Source organism: Lacerta agilis, chromosome 2, assembly GCF_009819535.1.
Source record: "Lacerta agilis isolate rLacAgi1 chromosome 2, rLacAgi1.pri, whole genome shotgun sequence".
In the NCBI taxonomy this organism is placed as follows: domain Eukaryota; kingdom Metazoa; phylum Chordata; class Lepidosauria; order Squamata; family Lacertidae; genus Lacerta; species Lacerta agilis.
In genome coordinates, this window is record NC_046313.1 from 106871045 (window position 1) to 106890147 (window position 19103).

Genomic DNA, 19103 nt, shown 5'->3' on the forward strand with positions numbered 1-19103 from the left:
CTTTGCGTCTTCCTGTCAAATGGTAAGGAGAATTTCGCCACGCACCTGGCGCAGATGTGAGGCAAAACATATAATAAAATGCCACCTCTGCATCTTCTTGCAATAAAACAACAAAGCGGATGGGTAACGCGTTGACAGGCAAGGTAAGGAAGTTTTCTTCTCCCAACATGGCCCCTAGTCTTTTCCTTCCTGCCTGTAACCTTATCCACTTGTATTTAGTTCTTGTTATTTGAGATAGGGAGGAGAAAAACACAGCCCACCATTCATTAACAATTGCCTTTTTTAAAGTATAAAGAAACAAAATGAAGGAAGGAAGGGGTAAATCTACTTGATACAGTGTTTGGTATGATTGGATTATTATTATTTGGGTGCCTTTTTTTTGTTGCTAGCCTGTAGAAATTGTTGCTGCTGTTTCCTCCTCCTCCTCAGGAGAGGGCTTAGAGGAGGCGAATGAGCCAGACGCCAAGCATAGCCAGAGCCATTGGCAGGGAGAGATGGCTGGTGGGCAGGGTGGCAGCCGAGTTGCAGAAATCGCCTTCACAGCAGTGGTAAGTGGTGGTGTACGTCATGCTCAAGAAAGTGTCAGTTTCGTTCTTGTTGCATTTCTCCGCAGCAACGCAGTTCCTCTTCATGATAAGCCCCTTGCCAGCTGCAGCAAGGAAAAACAAATGAATAAGGTGCATTTTATTGAACAGCACATATTGGAAGCTTCTCTACTTCCATCGGCTAAGGCCAGCATCGCCAATGGTTAGGGAGGATGGTGAGCTTTGGCCCAACAACACCTGGAAGGTGCCCTAGTTGAGGAAGACAAGCATTTTGGCATGCGGGACTCTGTGTGTGTTCAGCGAATGCGTGAAAGTAGGGTTGCCATATTCCCCAAAGTGAAAATCTGGACAAAGCTCTTTTTTTTGTCAAGGTTGTTGAGCTTGCCGGCCGGGGGGGGGGGGGAAAGGTGTTGAGCTTTGTTTTGGGAAGCATTTCAACTCAACGAAAATCCGCCTGGGTGCAGTTTGGACAGCCCAATTCCCAGATGCGTCTGGGAAAACCTGGACATAAGGCAGCTCCAGAAAGGTTTTGCCTGAGAAAGACCAGATAATGATATTTAAGGGAGCTGGAAGTGGTAAGGCTCGTCTGCACCTCGCTTGTCCCATGCAGGGCCGGCTCACACATGAGGCAAGGTGAAGGGGCCACCTCAGATGGCAGAATCCATAGGGGGGCAGCAGATCTGGTCTCCAAGGAATGCATCGTCCGCTGAATGGGCATGCGAGTTGGGGGCCAGATCTGCCACCTCCCCAGCAGCCCCCGCTATGCCACCTCTACAGCAGCTTCTTGGTGAATAGGAGACTCTACTGGTCTCCTCCCAGGGAGGAAATGGCAGGAGCTACCCTCTGGGGCTTCCTGGGCTTTGCACCCGGCCAGCCTGATTCAGAGGTGGAATCTTCTTTCTTGTAGTTTGAATCCATTGCTCCATGTCCGCTTCTCTGGAGCAGCAGAAAACAACCTTTCACCCTCCTCTATATGACATCCTTTTATATATTTGAACATGGCTATCATATCACCCCTTAACCTTCTCTTCTCCAGGCTAAACATACCCAGCTCCCTAAGCCGTTCCTCATAAGGCATCGTTTCTAGGCCTTTGACCATTTTGGTTGCCCTCTTCTGGACACGTTCCAGCTAGTCGGCATCCCTCTTGAAGTGTGGTGCCCAGAACTAGACACAGTATTCCAGGTGAGGTCTGAAAGGCTCCCCCAAACACCTTTTTTATTGTGCCTTCATGATAATTTGTGATCATAACGCTATTGGGGCAATTGCACAAAATCCCTCTTTCGCTGCTGTTTGTGCCTACGAAAGTGTTGCGGTGGTCACACTGCTTCGTTTCCAATCAGTACATATCCTGTAACTTCCTGCTGACATCGCACAAATGTTCTGGCTATTTCCCCGTCACACTTGTGTTGCACTATAGCACAAATGAAAGCAGACTATATCCATCACTAATGCACTGTTATTGTGCAAATGGTGTTTTCAATGAATCTGAGTCAGCCAGATTTAAGATGGCCGAGCAGCTTTAACAAAATGAGAGAGGTTTGGTGTATTTTTGCCAGGCTTATGCACGTGGACTCTAAATAGCAATGTAATTTATTCCACATGTGTGACTGTTTCATGGGGACCGGCCCAAACACTCTCTCGGGGAGGAAAAATATATGTGCCAGGAACAGCTCATGGGGGGAAATGGCAGGGCAGAGAACAGAAGTAGAAAAAGGGTGGGGTTTGGGGGGGGGAAGAGAGAGAATAATCTGAGAAACTAAATAAGTATCTTTACCTGCTGCTCCCCGGATGGTAGCACAGACCTCTCCAGCTTGGCAGGTGGTTGTGCTGGTATGGCAGGGCATTCCGTGAAACGTGAACGAACATTTCAAGCACTGCAGAGCAGATCCTGAAGCACAGAGAAATATATATTTTTAAAAGGTGAGAGAGATAATTGAGAATTCTACTGATCAGACATTAGGGCACAAGTTTTAGGACTCTGGTCAGGGCTAACGAGGGGCAGTGGTGGCGGGGGGGGGAGGCTCTTGTCCAGGGCCTCCAGCTGAAAGGTGGACCTCAGATTTAGAAATTTGTTGATTTTCTGTCATTCGAGAAGGAAGGTCTGCAATTTCTTTCTTTCTTTTTTTAGGTGGATCAGACCAAAATGTGGCATACTCTCCCAGCTGGAAAAGCAATTCTTTCTTAAGAAATATCTCTATTCTAGTGTTTTATTTTGGTTTCATGTGCTGTCACTTTTAATATTTATTATGCTTAGGAGCCTCGAAAGCTGGGAGTAACCTGGGCCTCTCTGGTAGAGAATGGGGGTGGCACCCGACTTTTGTGACAATATGATAACACGAACAAAACAGTTATAACAATAATAGAGATATATTGTTTGTACCCTGCCCATCTGACTGGATTGCCCCAGCTACTCTGGGCAGCTTCTAGCATATATAACGGATAGGGCGGTCTTTAGAGATGGTGCCTAATCTTGCCCAGATCCCTTTTGCTCCCCTTGAAATTCCTATGGAAGCTTTGCCTGAGAAGGGCTCTCCAGATCCGCCTCAGATTTCATATGAAGTGAAATTTGGGGGCAACTCTGCTTAAGTGGTTGCTGAACAACTCCAGGCATGCCTGGAAGAAGCGGACCATTTGGATCCTTTCAAGTCAGTATTCAGGCCTCATCATGGACTGAAACTGCCTTGGTTGCACTGGTCGATGATCTCCGGCAGGCTAGGGACAAAGGTGAGAGCTGTTTCCTAGTTCTGCTGGATCTCTCAGCGGCTTTTGAAACCATCAACCATAACATCCTTCTGGACCGTCTAGAGGGGTTGGGAGCTGGGGGCACTTTTGTACAGTGGTTCCGCTCCTTCCTCCTGGGCTGTGTTCAGAAAGTGGTGGTGGGGGATGAGTGTTCAGACCCCTGGGCTCTCATCTGGGCTGGGTGTTCATCAGTATGCGGATGATACCCAGCTCTACCTCTCTTTCAAATCAGAACCAGTGAAGGCGGTGAAGGTCCTGTGTGAGTGTCTGGATGCGGTTGGAGGATGGATGTCGGCTAACAGATTGAGGTTGAATCCTGACAAGACAGAAGTACTGTTTTGGGGGGACAGTCCGCGGGCAGGTGTGGAGGACTCCCTGGTCCTGAATGGGATAACTGTGCCCCTAAAGGAGCAGGTGCGCAGCCTGGGAGTCATTTTGGACTTACAGCTGTCCATGGAGGCACAGGGTAAATCTGTTTCCAGGGCAGCTGTCTATCAGCTCCATCTGGTACGCAGGCTGAGACCCTACCTGCCCGCGGACTGTCTCGCCAGAGTGGTGCATGCTCTAGTTATCTCTCACTTGGATTACTGCAAGCACTCTATGTGGGGCTCCCTTTCAAGGTGACTCAGAAACTAATCCAGAATGCGGCAGCTAGACTGGTGACTGGGAGCGGCCGCCGAGACCACATAACACCGGTCTTGAAAGACCTACACTGGTTCCCAGTACGTTTCCGAGCACAATTCAAAGTGTTGGTGCTGACCTTTAAAGCCCTAAACAGCCTCGCTCCAGTATACCTGAAGGAGCGTCTCCACCCCCATCATTCTGCCCGGACACTGAGGTCCAGTGCCAAGGGCCTTCTAGCAGTTCCCTCGCTGCGAGAAGCAAAGCTACAGGGAACCAGGCAGAGGGCCTTCTCGGTAGTGGCGCCCGCCCTATGGAACACCCTTCCACCAGCTGTTAAAGAGAAAAACAACTACAGTGGTGCCCCGCTAGACGAATGCCTTGCTAGACGAAAAACTCGCTAGACGAACGGCATTCGCTAGCGGAAGGCTGCCCCGCAAGATGAAAATGTCAATGGGGCTGCCTCGCAAGACGAAAAAATATATATATATATTTTTAGCGCGAAAACCTCCGCGCTGCATTGCTGCTTCGCTAGACGAAAAATTCGCTCTACGAAGAAACTCGTAGAATGAATTATTCTCTATAGCGGGGCACCACTGTACCAGACTTTTAGAAGACATCTGAAAGCAGCCCTGTTTAGGGAAGCTTTTACTCTTTAATAGATTATTGTATTTTAACATTCTGTTGGAAGCCGCCCAGAGTGGCTGGGGAAACCCAGCCAGATGGGTGGGGTATAAATAATAATAATAATAATAATAATAATAATAATAATAATAATAATAATAATAATAATAATTATATGGAGAAAGACATATCTGCTAGAGATTCATAGCCCCCTCCCCCTTTAAAAGAGCAACAGATCTCTGTGGTGAACGCAGCCTTTGAAAGCTGCCACTGTAGCGGCATTTGAAAACTTAGCAAGCTACGAAAATGTCTATCTTTTAATTCCATCATTGCTGCCAATGGGATTAGAAAATGACGCACTAAGAGGCAGGCTAATGCAAGACCTTTAAAAGCAATTGTTCCAGCTGTCTGGGCTTGTTTGCCTTTACAGCTGTGGCTTAATTACAAGTTGTGAAAAGTGTTGCTTCCGGACAAATGGTTAACTTTACAGTTACCTCAGGTTATGAACTTAATTCGTTCTGGAGGTCAGTTCTTAACCCGAGGTACCACTTTAGGTAATGTGGCCTCCCGCTGCCGCCGCACGATTTCCGTTCTCATCCTGGGGTAAAGTTCATAACCTGAGGTACTACTTCCAGGTTAGCGGAGTTTGTAACCCAAAGTGTAACCCAAGGTACTACTGTAGTGGCAAACTGGATGAGATGGGCTACAGGCCTGATCCATCAGACACTTCTTACGTTTTGGGCTGTGGGACTGAAATGAGGAGGGCGATAACCATGCATGCCACCTTGAGTGCCTTGGAGTAAAGAATATAAATATAAACATAATAATAATAATAATAATGATAATATGCAATAATAATAAAATAATAGCATAGAAATGTATTTGCACGGTCTTGCCTAGGTTCTCTAATCTTTACATTGAAGAACTGAAGGACCCAGCCCACTTGACTGAATAGACTTCCTAAATATTATCGTTTTTCAGGAAATAACAGGGAAGGGAATGTGAGACCTCCCAGGGTGAGAGACTGGGAGCAGGAAGGAAAGTTCCCAGGTTTAGAGTCGGTAAGTTTCCGTGTGAGAAAAGGGTTAAGAGCTACCTTTGAGATTGGACTCTGTGTTTTCTTCTCTCTCTCCCCCCCCCTTTGTTTTTATTTGGATTAGTTTCTTTTATCTTATTGCATTATGAAAAAAGTTTTAATAAAACCTTTATAAATAAGAAAAAAAAGGAAATCAAGGTATATGCACCACCAAATGCAGGCATTTTAAGAAGGCACACACACACCCGTCACAAAAGATTCGCATATAATCTCACAAGTAGGATTTGGTCCCAAAAGATACAGGGACATGGGTCAGAATTGCCCATGCTTTTTGCACCCTTTAGCCCTCCATTCCCTCATGCCACCGGTGTTTTGCAGAGTGGGATAATGTGCATTCACAGCTCTTTTAAATAAGCAAGCGATGCCCTGCCAAAGGCATGCACAAATAAGACACTATAATCTCAAGCACACACACAACAGTCGGCAGGACCAGCAAACAGCCCGCGGTGTGAGCTGTGCTGCAAGAAGCAAACATTGCAGACAGGAACGAAGTGGATGCCCAGTATGGAAAAAACAGCTCCGCTCCAAACCACAGCCCTTCGTGGAAAACAAGACCTTTCCCAGGGCCTCTAAAATGTGTGTTTCCTGCACACTGGAACAGTATGCCCTGTTTGCGCGCATCCTTGAAAGGGGCGGCGATGGCAATGTTCGTGGGGAGAGACAGGATTCCTGCATGGAGGTAACTCTTTTCTGAGTCAGACTGGAGGGGAAAAATAATATTTGCTTGCCTGCTGTCCCTCCCTGAAGATCAGAATCCTTTTGCATGCCAGATAATCCCTGCTGACAAGACACTGTTTGGTAAGACGGCAGAAAGCACTGCCTTCAAAATGAGAGAAGTAAAGCACCTGGAATCTACCTGGAAGCATCCACCTGCCTGACCCAGGCGGTTCCCCACTGTGTTCCTCCTCATGACTGAGCCTGGCCGACCGCCATCAGATCTGGAGGCCATGTTCATAGGGTGTAGTTCTGGGGCCAATTCCCTAAGGACGCATTATATGCTAACACATGCATCCGCTACCAGTTCCTGGGTTTGTTTTGAAACAGGCAATTTGGAGCAAACAAAAGTGTGTGGTGGTGCAGTGTTTTCACTGCTTCGAATTGTGAGGGCAAGCAAGCGTTTGCAAGCTCACAGAGAGGAACACAGATAGGACAGAGGCTCAGGCATTAAAATAACAATTACATCCTGCCCTGAAGGGCGGAGGGAGGAAAAAAATAATGGTTTGGGGAAGTGCTGCTGGCACTTAAAAGATTTGGCTAGAGCCATTAATGCAAGAAAGAAGACTCCGGTGCCAAAGCTTAGGAGACAGCTAGACTGATGGGGTCCCCCAGAGGACATCCAAAAGACCCCCCCAAATCCTCAATCTTATAACAACTATGTTTATTTAAAGACTGCCTTCATGTTTTGGTGTTACTGCATAGAAGCCAGCCACACAAGAGATAAAAATTAAGTTTTTCATGTGCTACTTTTATTTCTCCCATTGGCATCAGGTTGGGCACACTGAGAAGATGATGGATTAGATGCCCCCTCTTAGGCCAGATCAAGTGGGGCTTCTCTTACATTTTTAACGAAATCTGTAAGGCCATACACTAGCGCCTTCCCCTCCCTGATAACCAGTTTAAGGCTTGCACATAACTCCTTTTCTCTTTTTGCAGTGCGGTCGTCGCGGCCCAATTGTTCTTGTGATTTATGAAAACGGCTTTTCAGCTTTTCATTTCCATTCTCCGCAAGACAAGAGGAAAACGGCCAAAAGGGTTTGCATAACAGGCAGCGTGTTTCGGGGTGTGGCAAGTGAGTAACGGGGGGGGGGGAGATTTTAGCAATGGCTTTCTTCGATAAATGCGAGCTGAAAGAATTCCAGTCAGGAGGGATGCTGGCGAAGAAGGGCTGGGAGGGTGCCGTGTGTTTCTGAGTCATCGTCACAACCCCAAGGGCGCTGTCCTGCCTGAGTTCTCCATGGGGGGGGGGGGAATAACTCCAGCTTAGCTCGAGGCGGAAATTTCCAGATTTCTCTGCGGGCAGCAGCCTTTGATCAACAACCAGTTGATACTGTGGCCCATGGAAGTGAGGCAGGAAACTGGTTGAGACATGTTTGGGTTGCAAAGCGAAGGAGGATTGCAATTTATTGTGGGGGATGAGGGGAACCCCCACAAGTTGTGAAACCATTCTTCTTGACTCTCTCTGTGTGAGAGCAGTTTTGGAATTTCTGCCCTAAGAGGCAGGGACAGATTGTGAAGACTCAGTGGACCATGTGAAGAAGACATTTTGGAGCAGGGGCCTGGCTGAGGAAAGTGGATGTCATTTATTAATTATCATTATATTTCAGGCTCTCGAGACCAGTGGACTTCAAATGTTCCATCCTTGATTACATTCTTTGCCAAGGAAGTGTTGTGGTTTGGCTGGAAAAAATCCCTGAGCGCTGCAAAGAGACCCTGGGGTGAATTCTAAGGCGTGGCAACGGTTTGGCCAGGCTGCGGGGGTTACGCCTTGTTCCCCCCCCTCAATAACATTCCTCTGTAGCAGCCACACAACGCAAGGGAATTTTAGTCACATTGCGCAAGCTTTCCTCAACGATCTTCTCACGGAGGGCAAACTTTCAAGGTAGACCGTTGGTCTAGGGGCCACATCTCCACCATATGTTGGAACCACACGGCTTCCCCCAAATAATCTTAGGAACTGTAGCTTGTCAAGGGTGCGGGGAACTGTAGCTCTGTGAGGAGGCAAACTGCAGTTTCCAATATTGTTTGGAGGCATAGCTGTCAAGTTTTGGATTTGAAAATAAGGGATCAGCAGCCTCACCTATCCCGGGGACAGTCACATGGCAGTGGTGGGCGGAGCCAGAAGCAAAAGTAGGCGGCACTGGTGTGAACGCGCGCAGTAGGCTTACTGTATTTTGGAAACGCTGCCCGTGGGCTACGGCGCCTGTAAGCACGGGAAATGGCTCCCGCTTGCTTTGAGGCTGCAAGGAGGCGAGGTCTTCCCAGTCCCTGGCCAGCAGGGGGAGGGAGAGGAGCTGCTTCCTTTGAAAAAACGGGAAATTAAAGGGATATAAAAAATAAGGGATAGCAGCAGGAAACTGCTTGAAATAAGGGAGATTCCCAGGGGAAAACGGGATACTTGACAGCACTGTTTGGAGGAAAGCCTAGATCGAATGAACACTAAATCCCTAACATAAGCTAGTAGGGCTACATATTTATTTTATTTATTACGTTTCTGGCTAACAAGTTAAAAGTCTTAAAAAGGGGATTAGACAAGTTCGTGGGTCAGGATGGCTGTATGCTGCCTCTGAATACCAGTCGCCTGGGAATTCAAGAGGTTAGAGCATGGTGTTGGTAACAGCAAGGTTGCAGGTTCGATCCCCGTATGGGACAGCTGCGTATTCCTGCATTTCAGGGGGATTGGACTCGATTCTCAGGGTCCCTTCCAATCCTACAATTCTATGATTCCTGTGCTCCTGTGTGGCTCGTGGACTTTCCCTAGGCAACTGGTTGGCCACTGTGGAAATGGGATTTTGGACTAGATGGGTCACTGGCCTGATCCGGATGGGTTCTTCTTGTGTTCTGTCCTGATCCTGGGCCTCAAAACAGCTGGTTTAAGGAAATGGCAAGGGAAACAGCAACAGAGCAACACGAAACGAAGCAACGCGTGCTAGGTTAAAAGTACAAATCTAAGAAACAGAAAGGCCATGGCAAAAAGAGAATTGGGGGGGGGGGAGTATTCATCTGATAGTTAAATTGCCAGGAGGCTCAGGAACTGTGCCAAGCAAGTCAACGTAAGATAACTGTTCCAAAAATAGGGTGTCATGAGTGAAAAGGCTCTTTCTCTCACCACCCTCTCCCTCAGCTGCACAGGTGAAGTGGACCAGAAGAGGGGCCTCATAGGAAAACAACAATGATATACACGCAGATACACATCTTCTTATCTGGCAATAAGTCCCATTGAGCTCTTGTAAAACACAAGGATGACTTCAGTCGAAAAGCACGACCTCGGTCTCTACATTAATAAATTCCAAAATGGTGGTTTTCTTGTCTCGGTTGAAACCTACTAGAAACATCTATTCCCATTTTGGTACTTAGGGCGTGCCTACCTGTGGTTTCTCCTAAGGGCAGGGAACACGTTTAAATATATTTTTATTGACTTGTTCCATTTATATCCTGCTCTTCCTCCAGCGGGGGGGCGGGGGAGGCAAAACGCTTCAATAATAAAAAGGAGGAAAGCATTCTAAAAAACAGTTAAAAACATTCTAAGAACGATTTTCTCAGGGTTGCTAGGATCAGTATCTTTTCGGGTAAAGAGGAATGTTTTTTGAATCTCTCTGAAAGTCAATAATGACGCAGACTCTCAGCGTATCTCTAAGCCACATGTGTGCTGAGTTGATCCCATGATCACCCACCTGTGTGGCAGACAGAGATAACCGTGAAGTCAACAACAACCAGCCCAAGATGCGACAGCAGGTTCCAGTACACTCAAGGGCCGGGCTAGCTGTTAGGTAGGTGAGGCAACCATCCCAGCTGCCTCCTCTACCACCAGCAGAGAAGTGGCACCGATACCGATCTGAGGTGAGATCTCGTGCCTGAAATTGGCACTGATACCAATGCCACTTCTTTGCCAGCTGTGGGGGGCAGGTGTTGCAGGGCCAGGCGACACTTCCTGTTTTGCCTCAGGTGCTGGAATGGGGTGCACCACCCCCAGTAGACACACAAATGAGACTGTGAATAGATGAGGTTGTTTGTTCACATTTTTACCTGCAAGGAAAGCAGAGTAAGGAGAAGAACCCTGATGGATCAAAGGAAAGGGAGCCCATCTGATCGAACATCTTGTTCTCACAGCAGCCAACCAGATGCCCCTATGGGAAACCTGAAAGCAACAGCACTTTCCCGATTATTTCCCAATTTGTCAGATATGGAGGCATTTCTGCCTGTGCTTTAAGGCTTCTGAGAACCATGGAAGTATCAGGAAAGGAAACCCCCTGTTGTTGGGGTTTCTGGGCCACTGTTTCTGCTTAAATGTGACCTTAGCTAGCTCTCCTTCCTTTCCCTTCTTAGCTTGCTGATCCTGCTAGCTATTCCATAAGCAATTGAGCAGTCTAAACAAGATGGACAAGCTGTCAGTGGTGGGTGGAGGTCTGCCCAGTGATGGTGATGTGACAGAAGCCCCACTCCCCTTCTCCCTAAAAACACACTTAAGACAGTAACACAAGAACTCATGAAATAAAGGAAGCAATTCATTGGTTTGTATCAGTCATACTTGGAGTAGACTTATTGAAACTAATGGGCGTCAGCTGGTGACAAACAAAAATCCACTGATTTCAATGCTTTAGGACCCTAGGGACTAAGTGACTCACCAACCCAAGACAATGGGCTGTGAACTCAAGTTGGTCTGCAAAGGAAAATAGTTCATTGTGATATTGGGCAATTGACAGGTAAGCGGCCCTGCCTGGCCAACATAGATATTAGGGGACTTCAGGTTCTGACTTGCTGTCTGGATCCAGTTCCCCACCCTTGACTTAGCTGGTTATACAACCCATTGCTTCTTTTCCGCATTCGCAATTGCGAAATCTTGTTCTTTTGCTTCCTGACACGAACCACCTTGCGGAAGGAAAGCCCTACGAGATTAGGCCAGAGTCCCATTTAGTCCTGTATCATGACCTCACAGTGGTCAACTGAAGAGAAATGAGGCTCTCCCCACTTGTAATTCCAAGCAACTAATGTTGAGAGGCATGCAGACAGTGTAGGAAGAACAGGGGTATTGGCTCTAGGAGGCACTAATGGCTGTATCTTCCAGGAATCTGTCTAATCCTGTCTATGGCCACCACCAAGTTTAACTGTGTGAAGAAGTGCCAACCTTAATCTTCATTGAATGAGTTCATTGTCAACAAGTTCTAGTGTTATGAGAGAGGGAGATAAGCAAGATATACAACATTTGTTGTTTTGTTGTTTAGTCACGTAGTCGTGTCCGACTCTTTGTGACCCCAGGGACCAGAGCACACCAGGCACTCCTGTCTTCCACTGCCTCCCGCTGTTTGGTCAAACTCATGTTAGTATATATACAACATTGTTGTTGTTGTTGTTGTTCAGTCGTTCAGTCGTGTCCGACTCTTCGTGACCCCATGGACCAGAATACGCCAGGCACGCCTATCTTTCACTGCCTCTCGCAGTTTGGCCAAACTCATGTTAGTAGCTTCGAGAACACTGTCCAACCATCTCATCCTCTGTCGTCCACTTCTCCTTGTGCCCTCCATCTTTCCCAACATCAGGGTCTTTTCCAGGGAGTCTTCTCTTCTCATGAGGTGGCCAAAGTACTGGAGCCTCAACTTCAGGATGTGTCCTTCTAGTGAGCACTCAGGGCCGATTTCCTTGAGAATGGATAGGTTTGATCTTCTTGCAGTCCATGGGACTCTCAAGAGAACATACAAACATCTAAATAACAGCCTTTGCTACACCTTTGATTATAAGGTTTGTTAGGCCTTCCTGCGTTCTCAGAGTTAACTGGTAAGGCACCCACACTGACAAAGCTCTCACCCACCCACCCGTCTACCAAATTTCCCTTATCCATGCCCTCCACTGTAGGGCAGAGAACCACCATGGAATGAGACTACCTGAAGGAGCCTCTCCACCCCCATCGTTCAGCCTGGACACTGAGGTCCAGCTCCAAGGGCCTTCTGGCGGTTCCCTCACTGTGAGAAGCGAAGTTACAGGGAACCAGGCAGAGGGCCTTCTCGGTGGTGGCACCTGCCCTGTGGAACGCCCTCCCATCAGATGTCAAGGAAATAAACAACTACCTGACTTTTAGAAGACATCTGAAGGCAGCCCTGTTTAGGGAAGTTTTTAATGTTTGATGTTTTATCATGTTTTTAATATTCTGTTGGGAGCCGCCCAGAGTGGCTGGGGAAACCCAGCCAGATGGGAAGGGTATAAATAATCTATTATTATTATTATTATTATTATTATTATTATTATTATTATTATTATTATCCCTCACAAAGAATTTTGAATTCACATTTGCCAATAGAAAAAAACCGAGGCCAACTTCTGAATTTCAGCAAAAATGTGAATGCTGAGGGTGAGGTGTTTTTTTTAACTATCTTGTTTTTACTGAAGAAATGTTAAGGAAACAGTTGTCAAAGGTCTGCATTCTCAGCCCTGTATTTCAAAACACCTCTAAAAACTCAAGAGCATAATCTGGAACGGTATGGGCTGAAATGTGAATAATTGTTACCTGGGATTATCCCGCTGCTTTCCCCTGGGGGGGAAACCGCTATTTAGTGCTCAAATCGGAGCAAGTGGTACAGTAATTGAGTTGTCCCTGGGGAAGGAATGGTTCGTGTGGGAAACCGCTCAGACCTGCGTTGTCTAGAATCGGGGCAAGCAGAAGCGTGGGATATCCCTCAGTTCCAAAAACGTGAAGTTACTCCCAGCGACTGAGTTTTGTGTGGCACCCTAAGGGCTAGTCATTTTTACTGGAACGTCAACTTTCCTGCGTGAACAGCCACTTAAGGATTGCTTCCAGGGAGGAAGCCTTGCCTACGCAACGCTGCAAAACGTTTGGTAATCTTAAGGTTGGCCCAAGATTTTTAGACACCATCGCCCATCGTTAAAGAAAGAATAAGTGCTTGGGGAAGAAGAAAAATCCCCTGATTTGTTTCGACTCTTCTTCGTCTTCTTTTTCCTCAAGTTGGCTGACCATGGTGTGAGTAATGGTGTTGCGGAAGGAAAAATAGATGTCTTAAGAAGAGGAACAAGAACGCTACATGTTTGGTTGTGCATTTTGTTAACTAGTCTTTAAACACGGGAGCTATCCCTGGCTCATCCCTGATGGGTGTTTGGCCTGTTTCTAAAGATCCCCACCCTCTCTAGAGACTCCACAATATATCCTTTGTCTTGTCTGTGGCATTCCTCTTTTCCTTTTTTTTTTTAAAAAAATAAACTTGTTAAGTCCAATGCTTTCAAGCTCTCCACCTGCCCACTTTCCCCTTAAGCTCCTTAACTTATTTTCCTGTGCTTTCTCAACAGTTTCAAAGAGAGTTTCAAAGCCATGACTCTTAAAAAGCAGGGTGGGGCAAATTACCCGTAGTTTTCCATGTATAAGACGAGGTTTTAGTAGGTTAGAATAATGTTTAAAAATTGGGGTCTTCTTATACACGGATAAATGAGTGGGGATTGGTTGCTGATGAGAGATTGTCAGTGAAGGTAGTGCGGGTGATTCAACAACTCTGGGCAACCCCCCCCCCCCCCCAGAAAAAATCTCAACAACTCTGGGCAATTTCCCCCCATTTTCTTAATTTTGAGTCCCCCAAAACAGGGGATGTCTTATACACGGGGGCGTGTTATACACAGAAAAATACGGTATTTGGCACAGTAGAAATATGGAGGTTTGTGGGTGATCCCAATAGGGAGGTGATCAATTGGTGGTGCCGTTACAAAACACAACACACACCCAGGTCTTGCTGAAATGAGTTACAGAGGGGACATTGGAATGCCTTGGTTCCTTCTGAATCGCAATAGGAACACATTGTAATGAGGTTATCGGTTGCCTGTGCAAGTAGTCTTGGGGGGCCATCCCCAAATGGCCAGAGGGGCATAAGAACACAAGAAGAGCCCTGCTGGGTCAAAGGTCAAAGGGGGCCCATGTTCTTCAGTGGGAAACCAGATGTCTATGGGAAGCCCGCCAGCAGCAGCTGGGTACACCAGTGATTCCCAAGCAGCTCTGACAATGGAGGTAGAACACAGCCATCATGATTAGTAGGTGTCGATAGCCATGAATTTGTCTAGTCCTCTTTTATGGCCACCCAAGTTAGGGGCTACCACTACCTATTACGGGAGCAAATTCCACAGCTTAGTTACCGTATTGGCCTGAATACAAGCCTCACTCCCCCACCCAAATTCCGACCACGGAAAGTTAAGGTGCAGCTTTAATTCGCGGCCTTACGGTATCCAGCCAGGAGCGCGCAAAGTGGCGGCCACCCCACCGTAGCTGACAACTTTTCCCTTATTCCGAATAGGATTCCTCGCAAGAAAAGGGAAAAGTTGACAGCTATGCACCCCACACGTATCCTCCGCCCTCTCCCCCAGGGCCTGGAAAGGGGAAAGGCTGCTGGCAACGCAGTGCCCCCCCCCCAGTATGCAGCCAGGAGCAGCGAGGAATGGAGTGGCTTATATTCAGGTATATTTTCTTTCTTTGCTCCCCCCCTCCAATTTCAAAGGTGCGGCTTATATTTGGGTGTGGCTTTTATTCGGGCCAATACAGTATATTCTGTGCAAAAAAGCAAAGCAATTCACCTCTTCAAATGGCCACTGGAATATAGTTTTGGGGGGAATGGGTGGTAGTCAAGTAAGTTTTACTCAGAGTAGACCCACCCCATCCAATGGAGAAAACCGAGTTAATTTCAATAGGGTCAACTCTGAGCAAGGCTTACTTGGATACCAACCATAGCTCTGTATGCGTGTATCTCCATCTTGATCCACCTTGGGTGACTTTCAGATCAAGTGAGAAAGTTTTGCCCCAAGAGAGTCTTGTGGCAACTTTAAGGATAACAGATTTCTTTGTTTTTTTTGTTTATCGTCAAAATATAGCTCTCCCACTCTTCTGTCACCATTGTGACCCTAGAGGTAGCAGCCAACAACATCACAACATTGGCTTATACTGCGGCTTAAGCTTTTGTAGATTAGAACCTAGCTCAAGAGATGCACAACAGTTAGAGCCACAAATCTATTTGTGTCTTTGAGATGCCACAACAAGACATTTTCTCCTGCCGAAGACTAACAGAGCTAAACCCTCTGAGCTGGTAGGAGCTGTAGTTCAAAACATCTGCAGGGCACAGGTGTTATCAAAGATAAGGAGGAGGCAGACCATCCCGACAATTCAAAGATAAGATTGGGGGAAAGAGGTGCTAGGATCAAGGATTGCCGTTTAGTAGCCAAAACCCAGGAGACTGGGAATCTTTGTTTTCGAGAGGATGGCACTGAGCCCATTCCCTCCCCCCCTTTTAGTTTACAATGTAGAGCTATTTTAATGTATTTATTGAGAATACTTCTATCCCAGTTTATAGCCTCAAGGGGCTCGCAAAGCAACTTACAAAATATTTGCACAACATCACATTCAAATATATTGTACATATGTTCACAAATAATCCGGTGTGAAGTTTATTTAGGTAGCGGGGTTTTTTTTTTTGCCCTTGTTCCCTGTCTTCCTTAGAGCTGTCCAGTTTGGAGGGGTTGTTTTTGTTTTTTTAAAGGTCAAGCCTTATTTGGCACAGCAAAAACAACCTTTTTCCTCCCCAGGTGCCCATTTTGTTGCAACCCATCCAATTTAAAAACAAACAACTTATTTCTCTATCCAGTTCAGATATAGTGGGAAACATGTAGTTTGCCACAAAAGCAGAAGTTTTCTACTTCTCTTATCCAGCAGCTAGGGGAGTGACAGCTTTGGTGACAGTTACCCCCTGCCCAAATTATATAAAGGGCACCCCTTATGAGAATATTTCTACCAAGAATAAAGAGTTTGCTCTCCCTACTGGTACATTTGCTAGTTTGGTCAGTCGATTGAGAAATTGTTCCTAGTTAAAAAGATTCTGGGAAGCCACAAAGTAAAGGAATTTGTGGGTGGCGGCGAGGTAAAGAGATGAGAAACAAATTCATTAGAAAATATACAAGAACAGGGGGGAAACCCTTAAGCTGGACGCGTGCCTTACCAATACTGATGCAGGCAAGAACTGCAACACACAGGGCAAGGATCCTGGCCATCTCGTAGCTGCTGAGCTGAGCTGAGAAGAGTTGGGAATGGCAGACTTTCCAAGAGGAACAATCCCGGTGGCTATGAGTCAGTGAAGGGGTTTATTCCATCTGTGCTATATATATGCATGCCCCACCCACTTGAGGCTAGGTTGGCTGGGTGGGTCTCCCAGCAGTAAACAGCCTGCCTCTGAGTGGTATATGATCCTCGGAGGCAGAGAATAACCACAAGGGCAGAGAGAGTCAGAGAGCAAGGTATTTGGAGCAAGCGGGAGAGGGATCCACTCAGGGCGATGGGTGGGTGCACGTAAACACAAACAAGAATTTGCTGAATTGGCCCTACTAACTCAGAGGAAAATCTAAACAAAAATTTGCTGAAAAATGGGATATATACAAGAAATATGCCCAAAAGTATAATAACAACTTTACTTCCATGCCAGCTTTTGAGTGCTAAAGGAAGGGCAAAGAGTTGGGGAAAGATGGATATATAATATGGCAGAATGTACTGGAAAATATCTGAACGAAGTAGAATTGTTTGATCTACATTCAATAATAAGAGAGGTAGATGCATGGGGATTTGACAGGAAGTCTGATTTGTGAAATTAAAGTTTTGTCAAGTTAAGTTTGTTATGTAGGTAAGAGAGTCTAGGCATATATAGGTATGTATAAGTAAGTGGGTGTATGGATTATCTAATTATATGCCTGGCTGAATTTTTTCCCCCTTTTTCTAATTTTTTTTTTTTTACCTTTAGTTTTCACTTAAGATATAAACAATAAGACACAGATACGACTGTGTGGGATGTTAAATTTTATTCAGTAATATTATATAATAGCAGTTGTAATACTTTGTTACCTTTTTTTCTCTTTCTTTGTTAAACAAAATGAATTAATAAAAATTAAATTTAAATAAAAACAAAAAAACACAAACACACAGAGAGAGTCCTGGTGGTACTATTATTTGTAACGAATTTGTGCCGGCTCTCCAAACCACTTCAAACAGAGGGCTGTTGGATTTTGCCGGACGTTAGGCAAGTCATTCGAAAAGTGGCTCAGCAATTCTGGTGGTTTTCTTTTAAAAAGGCTCAACAATTTGGGGGTCTTCCTAAAAGAGCGTTTTTGAAATATGGCAACCCTAGACTAGATGATCTTCAGGGCCCCTTCCAGCTGTATGATTCTATGATTCCTCTGTAAAGTAAGACACGGGTTGACACGACTGTCTTAAGCATATGTAGCACCGGGGTGCAAAAATCCGCCCGGTGGGGGGCTCCCCAGTTGCCCAGTCTCAGGTGCACAGGAGGGCGGAGCTGGCTGGCCGCCTCAGCATCTCGCTGGCTTGGTTGCCCCCGAACTCATGGTGCAGCAGAAGAGCCCGCCGTGGTGCTCCGGCCGATGGGTGGGCTCTTCCCCAGACTCAACTCTTGGGCCCTGGACTCTGGGCCTGGCGCCCCTGAGAGCCCGGCACCCAGGTGCCCTGCACCCCTAGCACCTATGGGAAAGATGGCCCTGCATGTTGAGCCTGTTTAGGGATGGCTGTCATAATTGGCCTGTCCACACGCAGAAGGACTGTAGATGCAGCGATGCCCATGCGGCTTTGTAAAGCCCCAGAGGGCTGGGGAGGTCGGGGGCGGATGGGGGAGATTGGCTTGTTCTCTAAAGGGTTAACGGAATTGTACCATAATGGGTTGGGTTCCAGTGCCTCTTCACTAAACAGAAACTAAATAATAGAAACCGTATCCCTCCCTTTATGTATCAGACAGGTGCCTTCTAAGTGGATAGTTTTTATTCACGGTTGTGAATAAACAACCCATGTCTTACTTTACAGAGGAATCATAGAATATTTTCCTGCCTGTGTTGGATTTGAATTTATTTTACATATGTGCTGTCATTTGTTTTAAACTGATAACTCAGTCAATAGAGCACGAGACTCTTAATCTCACACTTTAATCATATTTATTGGAGAGGAAAAGAATTAAAACCATCAATAAATCAAGCCAAGGGAATGTAGTAGTCTGCTGCTGGAAATTCCCCCCAAAAAGAGAGGAGTCAGTACTTGGATTTTCCACATTTCGTTTTTAAAAGACGGGATTTTAAAAGACCCAAGAGGATGTTTTATTTTTCTGAAAGGCACATTAAATGATTTCATAGGAGAGGAGTACACTAATTTGAAGAATTCCAGAGTTAAGTGCCACAGTCTCTTGTTGATGGTTCTGTGGGCATGAACATAGTTTTTTTTTTAACTCTTAGCTCAATTCAAGGCAAATATGATGTAAAGCTTTAATTTAAAGCTGAGCTAAAGCATCACTGGAAAACACAGCCAGAAGAAGTTGCAAACAGAACTTGGGCTGCTCCATTTTTCCACACATTCAACACAGAAGAGGAAAACAAAAGCCCTGCCCCGGAATCACACTTGGGATTGTAAAAGCTCTTCCAGCGGGATGCATTTAGTCCAAATATCTTGCAAAAGAAAACGTTTTCGTCCTTGGTTGAAAACTGTAATAAAACACAGAAGTTAGCACTCACTGCATTAAGAGTCCACATGTAAAAACGATCTCTTGGCATATTCCAGATTGCAAGAACTCGCGGTGTAAAAGAGGCAGTCAAGTTTTCTTCCACCTGAGAAACATGGTAGCGTCAACAGTTAAGTCCAACAACCGTCAGGGTGGGTCACAGATCTAAAGTGGGGGGAGAGAAGGCCACAGCAGAAGGATTGCCGGGATGGAAAAGTTTGAACAGAAAAGTTTGGTAA

At 46.1% G+C, this 19103-nt stretch overlaps 1 protein-coding gene across 1 annotated transcript; it reads right to left on the reverse strand.

The window, feature by feature from the left end:
- Positions 1-16469, reverse strand: LOC117042150 (sperm acrosome membrane-associated protein 4-like). Its single transcript, XM_033141642.1, has 3 exons — positions 16318-16469; positions 2321-2434; positions 1-649 (listed from the first exon to the last, which is right to left on the reverse strand). The coding sequence occupies exons 1-3, from the start codon at positions 16367-16369 to the stop codon at positions 438-440; spliced, it is 378 nt and encodes a 125-aa protein (XP_032997533.1). The 5' UTR covers positions 16370-16469; the 3' UTR covers positions 1-437.
- Positions 16470-19103: the final 2634 nt, after the last annotated feature.